This window comes from Lepisosteus oculatus, chromosome 13 (genome assembly GCF_040954835.1).
Source record: "Lepisosteus oculatus isolate fLepOcu1 chromosome 13, fLepOcu1.hap2, whole genome shotgun sequence".
Taxonomy (NCBI): domain Eukaryota; kingdom Metazoa; phylum Chordata; class Actinopteri; order Semionotiformes; family Lepisosteidae; genus Lepisosteus; species Lepisosteus oculatus.
The window spans coordinates 24,283,467-24,305,530 of record NC_090708.1 but is presented as its reverse complement, the minus strand read 5'-3'; the positions used below and the strand labels follow the sequence as shown (position 1 = coordinate 24,305,530).

Here is a 22,064-nt window from a genome sequence, read left to right as displayed (position 1 = left end):
ACGTGTGTTTGTGTCTGTGTGTGCCCAGCAATGGACTGGAGTCCTGCCCAGAGTGTACCCTGCCTTGCACCTGGTGCTTGCTGGGATAGGTTCCCGTAAGTAGAATATCCACTGAAAATGGATGGATCATGAGTATGGATATCCATCCATGGATGGATCATGGATAGATGTGTATATAGAAAGGTTTGTTAAAATGTCTTGGGCTTATTCACTTCTATTGCCAGCAGGAAGAATGATTTAAGCACTAATTCACAGCTCTTTTTTGTAGAGGCTTCAAAATAATTTATATTTGAGAAATATCTTAAGTTGACATTTCCTTTGAAGAACTTAGGGAGAAACTGAATTAGGTGGAAAAAATGTGTCACTTTGCCCCATATAGCCCATTTCTACTCCCCAATAGCACCACAGCTCCAGAACAAAACACTGTGGCGTCTAGGAAGAAAATCTTAAAGAGCAGGAGCATAGAGATCAAACATTTTTAAATCGATGGCTACTGCTGTTGATATCTATGTGAGATTTCTTCCTCTAGAGTAATTCGAGTGTTCACTATGTTTAAAACTCTGCAGTGGTAAGACTGCCTATACAGTACATAGGCCAAGAGACAGTGTTGTACTTTCTGATGAGTTACTACGGTGATCTTATAGCAGGTCAATACTACATTAAGCCATTTCTTTCATTTTCATACAACAATTATTCATTTATTATGACTTATTGGATTAACATACCTATTTTCCTTAGTTTCCACAATTATTGACAACAGAATCCTCTGAAAACTCCTCAGTTTTTAATTCAATCTGAAATGTATTTTCTAAGGTACATCACAATGATTTGATTTTAGAAGCATAAAGTGTGGATTCCTGACTACATGTGCATAGTTTGCTGCACATGGTTAAACTGTGGTGTACCAATTCTTGGGATTCTTGAATAATTCTACTTTCCTCCAGCACTGTGTCATTTATCTCTTAAAACCATGTACTGTGACACACTGTCATACAGCACCTCCAACTTTAAAATTAGAAACACTGCCACATTGTGGTCGATCGATTTCCCAATCGACATGAAAGAACTCAGAGTCCAAAAGTTGATTAAATGTTTATTTTACTTTGTATTGTTTTGGGTTAGTGATTTCAGTACAGATTGCCTTAAGAAGAACAATCTGAGAACCAACACTAGAAAAGGAGAAAAAAAATCTGCTTCCAGATTGCAGGAAACAATGAGAAAGTTGATTGTAACGATGCGATTCTGATATTCTACACACAACTGCATTTTCTAGAAATAGTTCTTAAGAATTTTATTCAGAATTGCACCACTTGAAATTTAAGCACAGAGGTCATAAGAGTTACTGTGCTGTTTTTTGGTTTAAACACAATAAATGTTGTAATTTTCTTTTACAAAGGTGGCATTCAAGTTTGTTGAACTAAATGTTGGTCACTGTGCCCTGAAATGTTACCCTTAAAAATATTATATATTTTAAATCGAGTGGAGGGAAATGGCTGCTAAAATTCATAACGCTTGGTCTAGGAAAATATTATTCCAATACTACTGTACTAAATCTCCCAGGCACTGTCCGTCTGCTTTTTATTAATATAGTTGTTTATAAAGGGTTTGCATTACTAATGTATTATATGGATAATTTATCACATGCAGATGATCGCGCATTCTGTCGTGCAGTTATCTAGAAATAAATAGATGTGGTCGTTATAATGACAGTATGTACTGCGACTCTTTCAGATACTTTTGTATTTTAAGAGACATTTATAAGTAGGAAGTTGAACTAAACACAGGAGTTCAATGAACGAAGTAGTCGCACATCCACCACTCAAAAAGTCGTATAAACTTCAGAAACATGCAAAAAATGGATTCAACACCTAAAGCAATAACAAAATAAAGCAGATAAGCGTTTGAAAGCTCCTAGAGGGAAAATATTAGCGATAGCGCTGAATTTGTGAGGGGAAAAAAATCCGAATAGCTTTGAAAACGAAAATAAAACCAATCTTTGCCCCGCCCTTTCAATAAATGGAAAGACTGCGTTTACTTTGATAACACCGATAATAATGAAAGCCAGTGACATCACAGTGTCCCCACAGCGCTACGCCATAATATCTTTCTAGTCTACGCCACCTCCCTCCACTTAATTTTAAAAAGTAATCGCTAGGCCCTCAGGAAGTACGTCTCCTCCTGTCAGCGACTGACGCCAGAGCTGGGCGGGCGTGTAGAGGGCTCCTTCAGCCATTTACTGTCTACGAGTGGTACAGTAGCCGCACTCGTAGGGGAGTTTGAACTAAGAAGAAACCGGGCTGGTTACTTTTTCGTATTTTTCAGCGATTAAATCTCTTGGGTGTATGCACGTTTTATTTATTCGTAACACAACATGCGGCGCAGCAAGGCCGACGTGGATCGCTACGTGTCCTCGGTGCAGAGTTCCTCTCCGTCCCTAAAGGAGGTGAGTGGAAGCCGGCATGGAGTCGCCGCCGGAGTGCCGCGGAGAACAGAGCAGGCCTCGGCGGGCTCAGTAATCAATTTGTCGGGCACGGGATCGAGGGGTGCTCTGTGTTGTGGACGCTGGACACATACGAAGTTTGAACTCGGTGTTGGGCACTGAAAACATGCTTTTGGGAGCCACGCGTAGTTCCTGGTCGAGCCCCCCTTTGCCTAGGAAAGCGCGGCGGGCCCGAATGTTTTGAAAGTGGGAGCGGAGCGCCTTAGAATCGCCGGTCCTGCTTCCTCTGCAGATCATGAGCTGCTTGTTAACTACAGTTTCAGGTGTTTCGTAATCGTTGCTTATGTTTGTGGTACTATTTTTATAGTTGACATGTACTTTACACAAGATCTTAAACTTAATTTTTGGAGGGCCTCGTCGTTTGGTTTGGTGCACTGTTACAACTACTTTCAAATGAAAACTAAATAACTGTGATGCTTCTAGAATTCTAACCAATTTCCAGAGTGTTTCATACGTGAATATTTTGGGTAATCAACTTTTTGAAAGAAAACAATCTGTATGTCTTATAACTTAGAAAACAATTTGGTTTGACTTCTTAGAATGGAAGTAGCAACCAGCTGAAATAAGACTGGATGAAAATAACATTCAAAAGGTTTAAGTACAGTACTCGACCTCACCATTTCGATTAGAAGTGTGTTTGGTAATATAATATTTGATTCTAATTGTGACATTTTGTAAAACAAATGTGAAACCACATTAGAAAAAGGGAACAGGCTGTTCTGCTTTTGATTGAGATATAATCACGATTTTTGCCTCAGGGGAAAATCAAACGTTTATAGATCTTTCCTCCCACCATTTTTATCATGGTTTGCGACACACCTATTCCTGGTGTGAAGTAAGAAATTGTTCTTTGTGCCACCTGGAACATTTTGTCCAGTAATGTATGTCTTGACTTTTTTCCTTAGAGCTTGTAAAGCTCTGTACTTTATAGATTGCTTTGTTAAAACTTTTAAAGAGTGCTGATCTAAATTTCAGTTTAAGTATCCAGTACTGTTTGTATATTTGTATAATTCAGTGATGCTTTTAAGTGACAACATTGTAATCTTACAGTCTGCTTGCAAGTTGATGATTTATAAATGTGATTCGATTTTCAGTCCCTGTTGCCTTTAATAAGCATTCGCTGCAGACAGTCCTTTGTCAGCTGGCTCACTGGTTCTGTTTTTTCTTCTTTCAGAAGCCTGTAAAGGGATTTCTGTTTGCTAAGCTGTACTTCGATGTGAAGGAATATGAACTCGCGAAAAGGTAAGCAGAAACCTTCAGGTTCTGCCATTGCGCCTGGCTGAGGAAGAAGATTTGTATTTAAAATTGTATTTATTTATTTTCTTAGACATGTCTCAGCCTACTTAACTGTGCAGGAGAGGGATCCTAAAGCACACAAGTTTTTGGGACAGCTCTATGAAGAAGAAGGGGACATCGAGAAGGCGGTGGGATGCTACAAGGTCTGAACTGCGCTTTTATCAAGAAATCTCCCCCCCCCCCCCATTTTGCTTTCCAGGCAAAATGAATGAAGAATGAAAGGGACCGTTTTAACCCAGGATATGTTGTAGTGTGATGTCAGCCCTACTGCAAGTCCAGTCACTGGGTCCATAAAAATACCTTAAGCATTGATCAATATCAGTGTTTCATTTATTTATTTTATGGACTTCATTGGGTTAAGCCGGTTTGTTCTGCATACTTATTACATTCAGATATTTAAGGGAAAAGGTATGGAAGGTTAGGTTAAATTGCTTTATGCAACTGTCTGCAAGACTTTGGTCGTTGTGTCCAACAGGTTAAAATGCACAGATCACTGTTGTAAGGAGGTCAGCCCGACAGACATACCACTTAGTAAAAGCCCTTGTATGGCTGTCGGAGTTTGCTGAGGACGTTCGCTTTCCAGATTTATCAACTGGGCAACCCTGAAATGGATGTATGAACAGTCTGATTATGTTAATGTTGAAGGTGTAAGTAGTGCAACGCACTGAACGTTTCAGAAGCTGCAGTAGCGTGACTTGCATCGGGGCCGGCAGAGACTTGTGTTGGAGATGTGTGCAGTTCTGGAGTTCAGTGGCCACGTATTTTATGTTTTGTTCAATGCAGCGGTCTGTGGACCTAAATCCTGCGCAGAAAGACTTGGTCCTCAAGGTGGCACAGCTGCTGTGCAGTAAGGATGAGCCTGATGGCAGAGCGGAGTACTGGGTGGAGAAGGCAGCCAAGTTCTTCCCTGGGAGCCCTGCAGTCTACAACCTGAAGGTTAGTGAACACAGGCGGAGCTCTGCTGGGAAGGAGGCTGCTCATGGCTTAGCTACATATGTAAGCTGGCAGTTCTTAGAATTTGATTCGTGCAAAGGGAGCCATTCAAGCCACAGATCAAGTTCCAGTTAGGCTGGTATTTGCTCATAATGAAACCAGAGCAGAGAATGTTCTGCACAAGTAAGTCACTGTAAAAAGTCTTAAGATTTTAAATCCAGCTTCTAATCACGCAGGTTGCTCTACAGTGGCTGACAGTCAGAAATCGCTTAATTGGTTCTAAGGACATCGGACTTTCACCAATCTGTCACTTGACAAGTCCAGAAACAACTTAATCAGCTCCTGGTGACAGAGTGCTAGTTGTAGAAAATGCAACGGTTGACAAATGGTTGTATTTATCAAAAGTTACATCTCCAAAGTATGTCTTCAAGTGGGTACTGAAATGGGCATGATGAGCTTCGAGGAAAGGATCGAACGTCAAATTCATGTTTTTCCTGCAAGATTATGTTACATCTTGCTGCTGCAGCAGGAAGGGCTTTTGTAGGTATTATTATTTTGTCTGCTTGTTATTTCGTGTTGTCCTTTCAGCTTCTTATCTTCTCACTGAAAGAAAGTAGTTTGCCGTCAAGTGTGACGTTTAGTCCTGGATTGCCTCTTGACCATCATGGGTTTCAAAAGATCTTGTTACCAGTGTCTGATGTTCAGAAGTACTGGGTACTGCTCACCGTTGTCAAAACCCCAGTAGCAAGATGTATCGCGCAAATAGGTGGAGTGGGTTATTGCTTCTATGTGCAATTGTTATATAAGGTTGTGTCTGAATTTGTATGTTCTTGTGTCGCTCAATGATAAAGCACTTTGTTACTGTACCAGTTCTGCTGAGTGACCACAACTTTGTCAGTTGCCAATTACTGAGTACAGTGTTATTTAAGAGATTGTAAACAGGAACTCCTGATCCTCAGAATGCTCCAGCCTTTTCACTTAGGTGCATTACCACAGGAACAGGATGTTTAACCTTGTGCATATTATCCATTTATCCAAACCAGCAATGCAGAATACCTGTGTGCAGTTATGATTAGAAGCTAGATAGCTCTGCAAAGATTAATTGGTGAATGTAAAGTGTTGAAAACTAGGAGGTTTTTATTCTGATTCATTTTAAGCAGCTTTTAAGTCTAAAATAAGTCAGCATCCTGGGAGATCTGAATGTTGCAAAACTGTACTAAAAGGATTCTCAGTTTTGCTGTGCTTCTCTGACTACCCTGCTACAAGGTGACAGAACCCACATGACACATAGCAAAGCAAATGGAACATTTTACTGGGTGCTACATTTTGTTTTCCAAACACACACAAAATAAAAAAACTTTTTGTATGTTTTCGCCTCCAGAGTTTGACAACTTAATGTGCGGATTCTGTCATGTGTTTCTGGATTAACCGGAGGTATCGCATAAGAACACCGTACTGTTCCATGAGATGAATGCAGATCCAAGCTGCAGAGATAGTTTTCGCTCTCATGTTTAAAGTTTGCACATGGAATTGCTCCAGATAATACATGAAGGCAGATGAGAACTTTCTTATTTTCATTCCATATGGATGTCCCATTTCACAGTTCTTAGTACTCGGTGCTGCCAGCATCGATCTCTTCTGGCTTTTCCTTAGGACACTCACCTGCAGTTTAGAAAGGTAAAATTAAAGACTGAGGACTTCAAACCACTGGTTTTTAGTCATTCCAGTTAAAGCACTTGCTTTTGTAATGGAAGCCTGTGATAAGGCCGAAGCCCCGGTTGAACTCCTTTACAGACATCTTCCCAGGAGCTGTGCGCGGCAAAGTCCCAGCTGCTGGTTTTTCTGTGTCCCCTCCCCTCCAGGAGAAGCTGCTGACCGCGAAGGGCCAGCGCGGCTGGAACGAGCTGCTCGACCTGCTGCAGTCGGAGCTGCAGGCCCAGCCGGGCGACGCCCACGTCAACGTGCGGCTGGTGCAGCTGTACCGCCTGGACGGGCGGCTGGAGGAGGCGGTCAGGCACTGTCTGGGCGCGGAGAGGAAGGGGGTCCTGCGCCACAGCCTGCCCTGGTACACCACCGTGGTGCAGACGCTCCAGGTGCGTGGCGGCCGTGCTGTCTCCCGCTCAAAGAGACGCTCGGCGTCTGTAATGCAGCCGCTAAAGCTACAGAAACCGCTGCACCGTACTGAGAAAAACATTGTTCATTTGAGGTCTGGGTGGGGAAAATCCTTCCTTGGTGTTTCCTCTCACTGCCTTACTTGAGAGATGTGAGAAAAGCTCTCCAGTTCCTTGCTCGTCTGCATTTCCCTAGAGGACACGTGTATTGTTTCAAATAGGCAAAGCATAGGACTTAATGGAGATCACAGAAATATTTTTCTTAAGAGATGGTTTTAAGACCTCCCCTTAATGCTGTGTAATGAATGGTCTTTAGGTTTTTGCATTATACTGGTAGGCGCTTATTTTAGTTTGTTTTATTTAACCAGGGAAGTTGATTGAGAACAAATCCTCATTTGCACTGATGAGCTTGGCATTTATTGTAGCAATTTGTGCGAAGTATGCACAGTCATCATCATCATCCTGGGATTTGAAACCACGACCCTTTGACCCAGAGCCCTATCTGAAGCTGGGATGAATGCAGGATTTTGCATTTGGATGAGATCAAGCTGTGCGTAGTCTCGGTTAAGCAGTCCCATCTCCTTCCCGATTTGTAGGATTACCTCAGCCTGCCAGCCATGTCACCCAACGGGAAGATGTGGCGGAGGGTGCAGTGCGAGCTGCTCCTGGCTCACTGCAACGTGCTTCGCCTTGCCCTGTCCGAGCAGAGCGTGCAGGACAGCGTGGAGGCCTTGAAGAGGTAAGGCTGCCGAGAGTGTTGTTTATCACACTGGGCGTTTATAGTCCTGGTCGCCGACTCAGTTTAGCTGGGAAACACAACAGCTGTACTGGATTGGCATCAGAGAAGGTTTGGTTTTTATGGAAAATGGCATTGGCGGATTGTCACATCAAGTGCATAAGCAGTGCTCTGAGCAGCTCAGTCAGAGAGCTCTGTGCTTCTGGGTGCCTGCAGACTTGTGGTGGTGTTGGCAATTGGGCGCGTCACTTTCCCATTCTGCACTGAGCATCTGGTATGTGACAACATCGCCCGTGAAGGGTTTCAAGAGGAAAAGCTCGAGTCGGAGCTGTTTCAATAGTCAAGTCGTACTTAGACCTGAGACTTTCTTGAATGCAGGCCAGTCCAGGAGGTCTTGTGCACACCTCGAGAACATAAGAGCAGTCGTTTCACGTTTGCTCACTTGACTCATCCAGTGCTTCTCCGTTGGCCATGTTTTATAAAAGGAAATGAGAGATTGTGGTGAAATGATATGTAAGAAATAATTTTAAGAACCAATTGTTTTTTGCAGTTTTGACCAAGCAATGCAGTCCGTGAAGAAAATGGCCACCTGCACTACAGACGATCTATCGGAGATCTTTGCTGAAATGAGGGGGCACATCTACATGCATGTCGGAACCCTGCTGCTGAAGATGGCCCAGGACAGGAAGCAGAACTGGAGAGCTGTCACGGACCTGGCTACCCTCTGTTACCTCGTGGCGTACCAGGTACCCTTTCAGTTTTTTTTAAGTTTTAAAATCTACACCATGTGCTATGAAATCACATATTACGTGTTTACAGTTTTTACCATTGGGGTGCCTTGTCTTTTCTGTCTCCCGTACAAGGTTCCCAGACCAAAGACAAAGTCCATGAAAGGTGACCAAGCTCCCCATCAGCTGGTGGAGCTGATGGCCTGTGACCGTCAGAGCCAGTCAGGTGAGTGTCTTTGCCACTTTGGTCTTGTACTTCTCAGGAATTATTAGGTGTTTTTCATGTTGGGTCTGTCATGATAAGTTCCCTTTAAAGACTGCGAAATTTGTTTGTGAGATGGTGCTCTAGATACCCTGCAGCAGTGTAACCCTGACTTCAACATCAGTCCGCAGCAGGGTTTTCCACTAATATTACACATGCTCACAGTCTTGAGTTTCTTTACTAGGGCACGGGTAGCCATTTTCAGATTTTGTCAGTATTACTTGTCATATCAGCTCTAAATTCAACAGTTCTGTGATTTTCGGTGGCCTTCTTTAAGCTTCAGATTTCATCTGAATTCAGCCTCTGATTCTGCAGACATTTATCTTATCTAAGCAACACCTGATACATTTAAGCAATTTTTTTCACGGTACCTTTTTGAAACTGTTTTGTAGGTCACATGCTTTTCAACTTAAGTCATGACAGAGAAGACTTCTTTAAAGAAGTGGTGGAGGTGTTTGGAAACAGAAGTGGCCAAGGCAGCCTCTTTGAGATGCTCTTTGGGAGCCAGGCCTCTGCTAGTCTGTCCTTTATAGGCAGCGATGACATCAGGAACATTGGAACGCAGAGCCCAGACATTGAGGAGCTCGCCAAGGCAGACAACGGTGAGACAAAAAGAGCCTTATCTTTGCGTGCGGTGGAACCTGGTAGGGCTGGGCGATATGGCCAAAAACATTATCACGATAAAAATTTTCATATCAGTCTGTCGATAATTATCACGATAAATGTCAAATCATTATTTCTTTCAAGTTTAAAGGCAGATTTTTTTCTCCTGAGTGAAAGTTGAAGAAACCAGACAGTTAATTGGTAAATTAAACAACTCTTTATTTTAAGAACACAACAAACACTTGCCAAACAGCAGAAACATTCTACAAATCTGAGGTAGAGAGTATTCAAGTCTTTTTTTATATCAAAATATGTACGAGTAAAATTATCTTAATAGAAAAATTAAATACTGCAGTGTGATAAAACGGCTCAGACAGACTGCAAAGTTTAAAGTGCTCTATTTTATGTCCGATCGTAAAAAGCCAAAATATCTCCAAATTACAAATAAGTATAATGACCTTTTCTGTCAACGATGTCATCGTCCTTCGAGCTGGTCGTTGGCAGCACTGCATATGCTTCAGTGTCGCTCATTTCTCCACTCTTAACTACAATCCTGTCAGCCACCACCGTGTGGGTCAACAACACCACGTTAGCTGCCCGGTCTGTAACACGCACGTGCACTCGCGCAGTGTTTTGTGCGCTTAAACATATATCTAACATTTATCGAACTTTTGTGAAAATTATATCACAATAATTATCGTTATTGAATTATCGCCCAGCCCTAGAACCTGGTGTTTTTATATACTCTCCTTAATCTGTGCTCTTTTATAGCCCTTAGGCAAAATGTAAGGGACTTGTTCTGATGGACAGAGTAAGTGTCAAAAGCTCTGCTCTATCGGTTATTTTAACTGAATAAGAGGTTGTCGGTAGATGTCTAAACCGGGTGATGTCTGTCCAACTTGCAATGTCAATACGCAGTATGTGTTTTTAAAGGTTAAAGCAGACACGTTTTCTGCCTAGTAAAACGAGTCTCTCCCCAGGTTCTGTCATCTTACACGGTGGGAATCTGCAGCATCTGGCATGGCTGGGTCTGCAGTGGGCAGTGATGGACCACAGGCCTGCCTTGAGAGACTGGCTGAAGCAGCTCTTCCCTCGCCTGACCCTGGAGACGTCCAAGCTTGACACCAACACCCCCGAATCCATTTGCCTCCTCGATCTGGAGGTATCTCTCGCACCTCTGCCTCTCTGTCATGCTCACCTGCCTGTCGTTCTCTCCCGATTTGTCTGCTCCCTCCAGGGTTCCGACGGTCATGGAAATCCTGGAAGAGTAATATAAAAATGATAAAGTATCCATTCAGTTTTGGGAAATCAAAATGATCACACCTCTATAATCTAATTTTGTTAGCAAGTTTTTAAAAAGAGGCTATGGCACTGCTGTTGCTAACATTACACATTAGTGTTGCGTCAGACCCTCGTGGGAATTTTATTGTGAGCCGTAAGATAGCCTAGCACCCATGTCAAAATGCCGGGTAAATGTGACCTCTGGTTAGCAGATGAAAAATACAAGCTATGGATCCGAAAAGATGAAGACTCAGGAAGTGCAAGATGTAAATTATGTGGCAAAACTTTTGACGTGAAGCTGGGCTAGCATGTCACGCGAAGGGTAAAAAAAACACATGGACAATGAGAAGGCTTCAAGAGAAACAATTGGAATCAGCACCTTTTTCAACTTGTCTGCAGCTAGCACAGCGGAGGTTAGCGCGATCACCTCACTCAGTCAGACCGCCTAGCAAACGCAGATGTCTAACAATGACGTACTTCCTGCTGAAGTTTTGTGGGTGCTGAAAGTAATTGATCCGCATTATTCATACAAATCGTGCGCCAACGTTGGGCAGCAGTTTAAAACAATGTTCCGCGACGGTGAAATCGCAGCTAAATTTTCTTGTGAAACAACATCCGCATATTTGAATTGCACTTCCAGAATTGCTCCCTATTTTAAAGTGCTGCTTGTCAGAGAAGTGTCACGACAAGCAAGATATGCCCTGCATTTTGATAAGACTCTTAATCACGCACTGCAGCTCGTGCAAATAGATTTACACGTGAGGATTTGGGATGGTGGAGAAGTGAAAACTAGGAACGTAGGCTCGGAGTTTATGGGGCATGCAACTGCTCAGGACTTTATGGAGAAGATGCACATCATGCTCTCAGAGGGTGGACTAAAAAAATCCATTAAGACTGATCTGATTCACAAATGACACATTTCAATATTAATATTGCACTTACTATGTTCAGTTTGTCACAATATTGAGGTATTGGTTAAGCCTGAAGTTATTCAGACAGAAAAGTTTGTTTACACAGCGAAGCATTTTAGCAATGAAAAGGGACACATTTTCTTAGCCTATGTTGGCTTACTGGTGAGGAATGTTCTAGGAATAAACATGCTGTTTAGGTAAATGAAAAGTAATGCTATGCAAGAAAGTATTTCAAATGAAAGTTTTATATATGAAAAATCAGTAGCAACTGTAGACACTTTTATTTATTGTTTTGGTGGTTGTTGTTTTTTGTACAAATGTCCTATGAAATAAATCATAAGGGTGACTTTACACTCGGATATATTGGTCATTCTGTAAGTTGTAGTCCACATTTATGTTCAGTGGTCAGGAGTTGGGCAAGAGGAAAAATGTGCAGAACACGGGCCCAAGGAATTAATTAAATCCCACAATGTGTTGTAGAAGTTGTAAGGCCAACTTATTCATGAAAGTGCAGGAATATAGTCATGGAAATTTGGTTAGAAGTTGTTGAAAAGTTTTGGAATTTTGTCGGTAAAACTGAGTGGGAACCATGTCCCTCTTTTCTGTTCAGTCTTTCTCTCTTGTTCCCACTTAAATGAAGCTTTGCAAACGTTGGATGTCTCATTTGAATGTGCCTGCTTTTCCAATTTGCTGTCCTGTGCTCCTCCAGGTGTTCCTGTGTGGCGTTGTGTTCACCTCTCACACTCAGCTCCAAGAAACGTCAAACATCGCTCCCAGCTCCCAGCTGCAGGAGCCCATGTGTCTCCCCCTGCAGACCATCAAGCTGCTCTCTACAGACAGGCAGAGATCCTGGTGGGAGGCCATCTATAGCCTGATCCACAAGAAAGCACTGTAAGAGCAATCCTATCCAGAAAGACCTCGACAGAAGACTTAAAAAGCTGCCATCAGCTGCTTTAGTTAGTTTCTTTAGGTTATAAAATATGCAGGAGTCTTTACTGCATCTGCTTACTGTGTAGAAACAGATTTAGTTAAAAATGCATAAAGCTTTGCTACATTGAGTCAGAAGTATGGAGTGTTTTAAAGGGTTTTTGTTATTGTTGCTTGTGAAAGTGCCATGGTTTTAGACGTCAGTGCTGCTTATATGCATGAATGCAGTTTTTTTTTAAATTAGTTTAACACTAGGAGGTAGTAGTGTATAGCAGGTTCTTTTGACTGATGAACTTTAACTTTAAAAAGATTTTGATCAGGTTCATTTATTTAAAAATAAAATATTCTTGTTATCCTTAAGACCTGGGACCTCTGCAAAACTGCGAATGATAGTCCAGCATGGACTCACCACTTTGAGAGCAATGGAGAAGCACGGCCTGCAGCCATCTCTAGCGATATACTGGGCTCAGCACCTTGCCGAAACGGTGAGTTCTTAATACTTCAGGCCTCTGGTCCCCGTGAAAAGTTATACTTTTGTGTGCGAATCAGACACTCCCAGACTTGCAGGAGCAGTCGAGTTTGTTCTCAGTCTTGTTTCCCCATGTGTGTACGTTTGCGCTGTTTGGAATAATTTTCACTCTGGGTTTGTAGTGTTAAAAGGTGCTAACAGCACCTCATAAGGTGCTGTTGGTGCTAAACAGCGCTGTACAATTACTCTGTAAGAGTACAGTTGTATAGCTAAAGTATTCTGCGGTGTAATATTGCAATAATGTCATTTTGGATTGCAATATTGTGACAATGATAATGAACAGCTGTATGTTCGAGCGTATCCAATAGAAGCATGATGTCTTGTTGTCTTTAGGGCAGGAACATGAACTCCTACTACGACCAGAAGGAGTATATTGGCCGCTGTGTTCACTACTGGAAGGTGGTGCTGCCTCTGTTGGAAAAGATCAAGAAGAGGCGCAACATTCCTGAGCCTCTTGACCCCTTGTTTGTTCACTTTCACAGCAAAGATATACAGGTAACGGCCTTGAACTGTGTGGCTAGAGACTTGGGATTTCATGCTTGGGAAGTGAATGCTACAAATGTCTCAGAAAGCAGCGCAGCAAAGATGTAATTTGCCAAATGCATTGTGCATTGCAGCTTTTGGTCTCCTTGTCTCTAAAAGGAGAGATGGTTTACTACTCAAGTGCAGACAGATGGTGACTCTCATTCTAGTATTGCCGATGTGAAAAGTGTATGGTGAGATAATGGCATACCTGTGGTGTAGACATTGTAGTAATCTGCGAGGGGGGTCATATTGGGCCAAATATATGATAGTTAACTGTGTCTTACATCATTTATCTATATCCCTGTCAAACCTGTCTTTTTAGGTTACAGAAGTTAAAGAATGTGAAGAACAGGCACAGATTGCTTTTGCTACCCTCTTGGATATTGAAGGGAAAACAGAAGATGCAATCGCTGCCCTTGAAGCCATCAATAGTGTTACGTCTAACTGGCAGCTTGCGCAGGTGAGTTGCAGAGTCTTAAGTTATGCCACTAACCTGGTTTTGTTGCAGAATGTTTTTACTAAAAGGTCATTGTTGGCAGATATTTCAGAGGCTGGCTGAAGAAGCAGGAAATGGAGTTGAAGAAAATAAGGAGAGGTGCACAAATTACTTGCAGAAATACAGACAGCACTTGTCTGAAATCTTCAAAGCTAATGTTGCTGAAGTTGATAAGGTAAGTCCCATCTTTATTCATTGCTTTAAACTTAGTCTTGCTTTAACTTATTTTATAAAAAGACTAGTTAAGTCTAGTTTGTCATGTTAATGCCAGGTGGATTAAAAAAATCACGTGGTACTAACAAACACGTGAAAGGTTTTGTAGCTTTTGTAACTTGCTTCTGCTGTGATGTCGGTCCCCAGCTGCCCATCGCCATGGAGGACATGTTCGACCTTCTGAAGGACGTCAACCGGCAGCTGGGGGAGGCCGGTGACGCCATGGAGGAGCAAGAGCAGCTGGCTGTGAGCTCCAGCCCCGCTCAGATCAGCCATCTCTCAGAGCCCGTAGGGGCCAGTTCCCGCATCAAGTTCTCTACTCCCTCCCCTACCAAGACTGTGCCCTCTCCCTCAAAGAGGCATGTGGTACGTTAACATTGCTGGATTTCTGCCGTCTCCATTTACTTGAACCCCGAAGTTGCAAGAATGTTGTGGCTAGACTAAAACTGACAGTGGTGCTTCTGAAAGTTGACTGTCGGAGGGGCACGTATATTTTAATTGTTCTTGCAAAATGCTGAATTCCAAAACTGCAGTAAATTTCGAATTGCCTACTATTTTTTGGTCTATCCACCCAGCTTCTGTTGTGTTTTTCACGTCTCGGCTCTCCCAGTCAGTCGGCTAGAATAACCCAGGACTGGTCCTGTGGTCGGGAGTTCAACCTGCACTTGGCCAGGCAGCTCCATGGAAGTCGCAGTTTGCAATGTTGCATTAACGGGCTGTTATACGACCTTTTAATATCTCGGTTGCTTGATAGATTTTCACTAGAGAAACGGAGCTGCCAGGGTTTTGTGAATCCTGAAGCTTGTGTGTGCTGTGGTACTGTCCTTGTCTCCAGTAATAGCGGTTTCTTGTTGCAGTTCTCCCCTAAGACCCCCCCTCACTGGGCAGAGGACCAGAAGTCCCTTCTGCAGATACTTTGTCAACAAGTCGAAGCCTTGAAGGTGAGCTGGAGTCTTCCTTTCCTTCCTGTGGTGATTGCATCAGGGCCTAAGTGAGAATACTAAGAAATGCCCATAATTTTTAAAACCTGCACACTGTCTTTATATGCATACACTGCAAAGAGGAAGAACATTTGGAAAAAATTAAGCATTTTTTTGGCTTAATTTCAGCTGCAAGGTGCCTTTTTTCCAGTAGAAATTGCCAATTTAAAAGTACAGTTTTATTGTCACTGTACTTGGTGTTTTAGAAACTTGAGTACAATACGTTCTTATCTTTTCTTTAAATAATACCTCTAGCACAATGAATAATGACTTTCATTTGTTTTAATAACAAATTCTTAGTCGTGCTGAGAATGCATACACAGTAGTACAACAGACAACACCACACAATGTAGACAACGGGAACAACAAATGTTGTGGAATATAAACGAGAGAGCTACACGTGAGGTGTCGTCATGGAACGGCGCCATCTTGAAAGTCCTAAAAAAAGGTTTTTTGAGATGGACTTTGGGGTTTAAGCTGTGGAGTGTTTAGTTAACGTTTTAGTTTTGTCTGAATGCATGTCTGGCTCACGTGAAGAATATGTGTGCTTAGAATGAAGTCCATGACTTGAGGCACAACTCCTCGGGCACAGCGGCTTCCCCCCACCACCGGCTCTACAGTGAGGCCTACACTGGAGATGCCATTCCTGAGGCCTTTCCTGCAGCGCAGAGTTTCCACGGCGCTCCACTCACAGGTAGGCTTCTAGGGAGAACAATAAGTGCGAGTTTGGTGGCCTTGGCTTCTTCTTTGACAGTGCAGCTGTGGACAGTGTTAGTTTGACAAAGCCATGTAAAAAGTGTTTTATGGTTACTTTTTCTGCTGCATGGGAATTTTATATTTCAGGATAACTTTTGGAAAAGGCTGCTTTTTATCTTTGCAGCAATAAAAAACATTGAGATGGTAAATTGTTCAGCTGCAAGGCTTTAACACGGGTACATCATCCAAAAGTTAATTTGCATTTGAATGCAAATACTATTACAAAACTTCAGCATGCGTAGGCTGCAAAGGAACAAGTAAAGGATTATTCCATGTTGAAACGAAGAGAAAGTAAACAATGTTTCTTTTCAGCATGGAATAAACCTTTACTACTGCAATAATACTTTTCCCCCATCTGGCCTTTGCTATGTGGGTACTGAAAATGTCCTGTAAAATCTTGATTGAATCATTACCAGGCTTTATTATTCTGTAGAACTGGCAAAGATAAGCTTAGGAATTTCAGTATAGAGATAAGAACTTAAGATGTCAATGGCACTAAATGCCAGGCACTGAATCACCCATGGATCATGGCAAATACTATAAAGAATTTTAACAGAATATTTTTAAGGTGTTTACAGTTTGGTCTGTTAAAGTTGAAAGTTTGGTCTGTTAAAGTTGAAAGCAAAATAAAATGGCCAGAGATTCATATAAGATGGAAGGTGCTATTGTTATTTTCCAACTTCCTTGTAATTTAAAGTAACCTAAAAGGGTAGAGTGGAGATGTACTGAACTTTATGATCGAATTGTAATTTTAGTAGGGACATTTTTGGGGGCAAAATCTCATTCCTTCCATGTGCAGTCATTTTATTCTTGTGTTTGATTTGTTTGATCTGATAGCAATACATGATAATAAATATTTACTTTAGTTCAATGGGTAGCTGCAGATTACATTAAAACTGTTTCTAAATCCCCATAGGTGAGAGAACTACCTTAACCTTCCAGTGTATTGGCTGTTATATATTGATAATGGATTTTAACTTTTATTTGTCACTTCAAAGTAGATCTTTAAATGAAGATTGCAAACAACTGGCACATAACGTTAATATTTAAAATGGTTAATTATTTTAGAAATTGTTTAAATCAATAATCGGATTAATCTGAAGGATTATTGGTTGTTTCTCATTCTAAAGATGGTGATTGGGTCATTTCAGATGATAAACTGTTGAGTTATTGATTTCTCATTCCTTTGTTTTTCAGTGTCCACTACAGGCCCCTCGGTTTACTACAACCAGTCCCCGGCTTACAACTCACAGTATCTCCTTCGTCCAGCAGCAAATGTCACGCCTACCAAGGTTCGTTGTCTTCTGATGTTAATTTTGCTTCTGCCTAGGCTAACAGTCTCGCCATGTGCATTGTTCTTAGAGGGCACTTTGATTTCACACTCGTTTAAAGTGTCACCCCACTTGACAGTCCCGGTTGACTACCCTGGTACTTGATGGCATCTTTTTCATCAGTGATACCAGCCACCAAATATCAGGGTTTAGAACTTGGAAACTGGGCTAGAGTTTTGTTTAACCCTTCATCCTAGTTTGTCAGTGATAATCCAAGACTACTTTCCAACAACGTCATGCTTTTTTTCTTTTTTTCTTTGCGACAGGGCCCGGTTTATGGGCTCAACAGGCTGACTCCCCAGCAGCACATGTATGCCTATCAGCAGCCTACTCACACGCCTCCACTGCAAACGACCTCAGCCTGCATGTATTCCCAGGATGTCTACGGGCCGCCACTGCGATTTGAGTCACCCGCTACCAATCTGCTCTCCCCGTACAGCGAGGACTATTATAACCACACTGTCCCCCAGCCCAGCACAAATCCACCTTTGCCTGAGCCGGGCTACTTCACCAAGCCCTCGGCTGGGGTCCAGCCTCCTAAGGCTGCTGAGGGAAAGACCGTGGAATTTGGGAAAATAACCTTTGGGCAGCAGATACCCCTTGAAGGGCCAAAGGGGACGGGGTTTGCGGCAGGAGTAGCTGCCCAGTCCACACCAGCCGCCACTTTCAAGTTCAACTCGAACTTCAAATCCAATGATGGCGACTTCACCTTTTCGTCTGCTCAGGTTAAGAGTAACAGTGAAAGTCTGCTGGGCTTGTTAACCTCTGACATGCCTGCTAAAGCAGAAGGAAATCTTGGACAGAAAGGTCCACCCCAGGAGCCAACACCCAGCCAGGGAGGGATTTTCAGCTTCAGCAGTAAAAACACATCTGGGTTCTCATTTGCTGAGGCAGCTGCCCAGAGCCAGAACAGACCGGGCCTGTTTGGTAAAACTGATCAGCCGTTCAGTTTCAAGGATGTGAGCAAGTCCGTGTTTAGCATGGCCAGTGCGGAGCAGCAGGAGGGAAGAGGAGGCGAGAGTGATAACGAAAGCATGCATGTTGAGGAAGATGAAGATGGGCCTCACTTTGAGCCGATTGTGCCCCTCCCAGAAAAAGTAGATGTGAAAACTGGAGAGGAAGATGAGGAAGAGATGTTCTGCAACCGCTCCAAGCTTTTCAGATTTGATACCGAAACAAAAGAATGGAAAGAGAGAGGCATTGGGAGTATCAAGATCTTGAGACACAGGACATCAGGTAAAGTCAGAATCTTGATGAGAAGGGAGCAAGTGCTGAAAATCTGCGCCAATCATTACATCATGCCTGACATGGTACTGAAACCAAATGCTGGCTCTGATAAGTCCTGGGTCTGGCACGCTATTGATTATGCAGACGAAATGCCAAAGCCAGAGCAGCTTGCTATCCGGTTTAAAACTGCCGAAGAGGCTTCTCTTTTCAAAGCCAAGTTTGAAGAGGCCCAAAGGGTGGTGACAACCAAAGGTGCATCTCCATTAAAACAAGATCACCAAATGAGGAAAGAAGCTTCTCCCAGTGCTCAAGTAGCTACCAGAGACTCCGGGTTTGGTGCTCAATTTGCAAAGAAAGAAGGGGAGTGGGATTGTAGTGTGTGTTATGTGAGAAACACTGCATCCGCTGTGCTTTGTGTTGCCTGTCAAACCAGCAATCCAAATGCCAAAGCACAGCCAGGCACTAAATCACCCATGGAAGCTGCTAAAGAATTTACAATGTCTGCTCCAGGAAGCTTTAAGTTTGGGTTTGGTAAGGACGCTTCCAAAGTCACCAGCAGTGCTGGCTTTGGAGCCCAGTTTGGATCTCTTCAGATGCCCACTACATTTAATTTTGGAAGTTGCACTGAAACCTCCAAAGCACCCATCCCTGTTGGTTTTGGTGCTCAGTTTGACAAGAAACCCGGTCAGTGGGATTGTGATGTGTGCGCAGTGCGAAACGAGGCCTGTGTTAGCCAGTGTATAGCTTGTAACAGTCGTAATCCAGCTAATCAGGCTACAGTTCCTGCCCCCGCTGCAGCGACTCCTTCGCAATTTAACTTTGGAGTGAACAGCAACAAGACCACCTCTGTGATCACAGCAGGGTTTGGAGATAAGTTTTCCAAGAAGGATGGTGAATGGGACTGCGACATGTGTCTGGTTAGAAATACATCATCTGCAGTTAAATGTGTATCTTGTCAGACTCCCAATCCAAACTCTAAAGCTGATTCGACTAAATCCAGTGCCTTTGGACAGTCAGGGTTTGAAGCGCCATTTGTCAAGGAAGGGCAGTGGGACTGTGAATCCTGCTTGGTTAGGAATGAAGCTTCTAATACCAAGTGCCTTTCCTGTCAAACTGCTCGAAAAGGTTCTGCTTTTACTTTTGGAATCTCAAGTGATAAAAGCAAGTCTCTTCAAAATGATTTGGCAGCACAGTTTGCTATGAAAGAGGGGCAATGGGACTGCAACACATGTTTGGTTAGAAATGAAGGCTCTTCTGCTGCATGCGTCTCCTGTCAGACACCAAACCCAAATGCCAAAAGCTCTACTTCAGCAATCCCGTCTAGTTCCTCTTTTACTTTTAGCCTCAGTGAGGCTGCCACGAAACAGCCTCCACCAACAGGATTTAAAGCCAATTTTGACACTAGCAGTACATTAAAATTTAGTCAAGTTGCTGATAAGAGCTCATCAGGGTCCTTCAAGTTTGAGCCCCTTCCATCACAGGCCAGCAACAAAACCACCAGCAGTGGAGGATTTTCCTTTTCAATGCCAGTGCCTCCAGGGGGATTCAAGTTTGGCACTTCAGAGGTGGGAAAGCAAACCAGTACAGCTGAAAATCCGACCTCAGTAGGAAGTTCAGCTTCCCTGTTTCTGAAGAACTTTGCAGAGCAACACCGAGAAAAAGAAAAGGCATCAAGCACAGGCACCACTACAACCTTAACCTCAGCTGAGCAGGAAGAGCATGATGCAAATCCTTTGTTTTCTGGCAAACCCAACACCTTTACCTTTGCTGATCTTGCTAAATCCTCACAAGAAGGTGATTTCCAGTTTGGACAGAACGATCCCAATTTCAAAGGGTTTTCAGGAGCTGGGGCGCAGTTGTTTTCTTCTAGCCAGGCAGAGCCTAAGGCAGATGGCCCTGTAGATCAGGATGAGGAGGATATGTACAAAACGGAAGAGAATGATGACATTCAGTTTGAGCCTGTCGTTCAGATGCCCGCAAAGGTGGATTTGATCACCGGAGAGGAAGACGAGGAGGTGCTTTATTCTCAGAGAGTCAAGCTTTTCAGATTTGATGCAGAGAGCAGTCAGTGGAAAGAGAGGGGGGTGGGAAATATAAAGCTGTTAAAGAATCAGGAAAATGGCAGACTGAGAGTACTCATGAGGAGGGAGCAGGTGCTGAAAGTTTGCGCTAACCACTGGATCACCACCACCATGAACCTGAAGCCCCTCTCCGGCTCTGACCGCGCCTGGATGTGGCTGGCCAATGACTTCTCTGATGGAGATGCCAAATTGGAGCAGCTTGCAGCCAAGTTTAAAACCCCGGAGTTAGCAGAGGAGTTCAAGCAGAAGTTTGAAGAGTGCCAGAGACTGCTGTTGGATATACCTTTGCAGACCCCTCACAAACTGGTGGACACTGGAAGGACTGCACATCTTATCCAGAAAGCAGAAGAGATGAAGTCAGGCTTGAAGGACCTGAAATCCTTCCTGACTGATGACAAGGCCAAGATCAAAGAAGATGACACCCAAGCAGGTTGCTCAACTCCCAGCAGTACATCTGGTTTGATTATCAAACCACATGCTGAAAGCACTGGACCCACCTTAGAGTGGGACAACTATGATCTGCAAGGAGACGCCCTGGATGACAGTGCTGAGACTTCAGTCTATGCCTCTCCACTTGCTAGCAGTCCCGTTCGAAAGAATTTGTTCCGTTTTGGTGAATCCACAGCAGGCTTTAGCTTTAGTTTCCAGCCTGTGTTAAGCCCTTCTAAATCTCCTTCTAAGCTGAACCAAAGCAGGGTCTCAGTTGGCACAGATGAAGATTCTGAAACAACTCAGGAAGAGGAAAGAGATGGCCAGTATTTTGAGCCTGTTGTACCTTTACCAGATCTAGTAGAGGTGTCTACTGGGGAAGAAAATGAGCAAGTTGTGTTCAGCCACAGAGCCAAGCTTTATCGTTACGACAAAGACCTGAGCCAGTGGAAGGAGAGGGGCATCGGGGACCTAAAGATTCTACAGAACTATGACACCAAACGGGTTCGAGTGGTGATGAGAAGGGACCAGGTGCTTAAACTTTGCGCCAACCACTGGATAACAAAGGACATGAAGCTGGAGCCTATGAAGGGGGCTGAACGAGCTTGGATCTGGAGTGCTTTTGACTTCACCGAAGGGGAGGGGAGAGTTGAGCAGCTGGCTGTCCGCTTCAAGCTACAGGAAGTAGCCAACTCCTTCAAGGAGCTCTTCGATGAGGCCAGGAAAGCCCAGGAGAATGATGCTCTGGTGGCACCGAAGACACCCGAGGAGAAAAATCTCCACAAATCCCCTTGTGGCAAGGCTGCTGTGGCCGTGCTCGAGGAAACCACCAGAGACAGGACGGACCTGCCTCCGCAGGGTGACCCAGCCCCTGGCGACACAGTCTCAGATGCTGCACCCCACAGCCCCGACAAACCCTCCAAAGCCATGATATCGCCTCCCAAGTTTGTCTTTGGCTCCGAGTCCGTTAAGAACATCTTCACGAAATCTGTCTCTTTCGGCAGTACTGCCCCTTCCAAGGAATTGTTTGGCTTCAGCTTCCAGGCACCCCCCAAAGAGGGTGCTGGCCCCTCATCCGCAAGCACGCAAGCAGCAGCAGAGAGTATCCATGAGAGTAGTAAGGCATCTTCTCAGCCAGTCAGTGCTGTTACATCAACTCCATCAACACCCTCTGCGTTCAAACAACCAGAGAAAGGTGAGAGCTATTTT

At 43.6% G+C, this 22,064-nt stretch overlaps 1 protein-coding gene across 5 annotated transcripts in view; it reads left to right on the top strand.

The window, feature by feature from the left end:
- Positions 1-2,157: 2,157 nt before the first annotated feature.
- The window catches only part of ranbp2 (RAN binding protein 2), a 30,348-nt gene continuing 10,441 nt past the window's right edge, over positions 2,158-22,064 (top strand). For 4 of the 5 annotated variants that reach the window (XR_011191465.1, XM_069197639.1, XM_069197638.1 and 1 more), the window contains exons 1-20: positions 2,160-2,443; positions 3,675-3,742; positions 3,828-3,939; positions 4,580-4,732; positions 6,592-6,822; positions 7,437-7,579; positions 8,127-8,322; positions 8,440-8,530; positions 8,959-9,168; positions 10,150-10,331; positions 12,071-12,252; positions 12,650-12,773; positions 13,151-13,312; positions 13,665-13,802; positions 13,882-14,013; positions 14,199-14,417; positions 14,909-14,992; positions 15,584-15,725; positions 16,985-17,079; positions 17,385-22,050. Coding sequence is in view for 4 of the 5 variants with exons in the window: in XM_069197639.1 (XP_069053740.1) it covers positions 2,372-2,443; positions 3,675-3,742; positions 3,828-3,939; positions 4,580-4,732; positions 6,592-6,822; positions 7,437-7,579; positions 8,127-8,322; positions 8,440-8,530; positions 8,959-9,168; positions 10,150-10,331; positions 12,071-12,252; positions 12,650-12,773; positions 13,151-13,312; positions 13,665-13,802; positions 13,882-14,013; positions 14,199-14,417; positions 14,909-14,992; positions 15,584-15,725; positions 16,985-17,079; positions 17,385-22,050 (7,402 nt within the window). In the remaining variant the exon portion in view is untranslated. Of the gene's footprint in view, positions 2,444-3,674; positions 3,743-3,827; positions 3,940-4,579; positions 4,733-6,591; positions 6,823-7,436; positions 7,580-8,126; positions 8,323-8,439; positions 8,531-8,958; positions 9,169-10,149; positions 10,332-12,070; positions 12,253-12,649; positions 12,774-13,150; positions 13,313-13,664; positions 13,803-13,881; positions 14,014-14,198; positions 14,418-14,908; positions 14,993-15,583; positions 15,726-16,984; positions 17,080-17,384; positions 22,051-22,064 lie in introns of all 5 variants that reach the window. The other variant, XM_069197640.1, reaches the window with a different exon arrangement.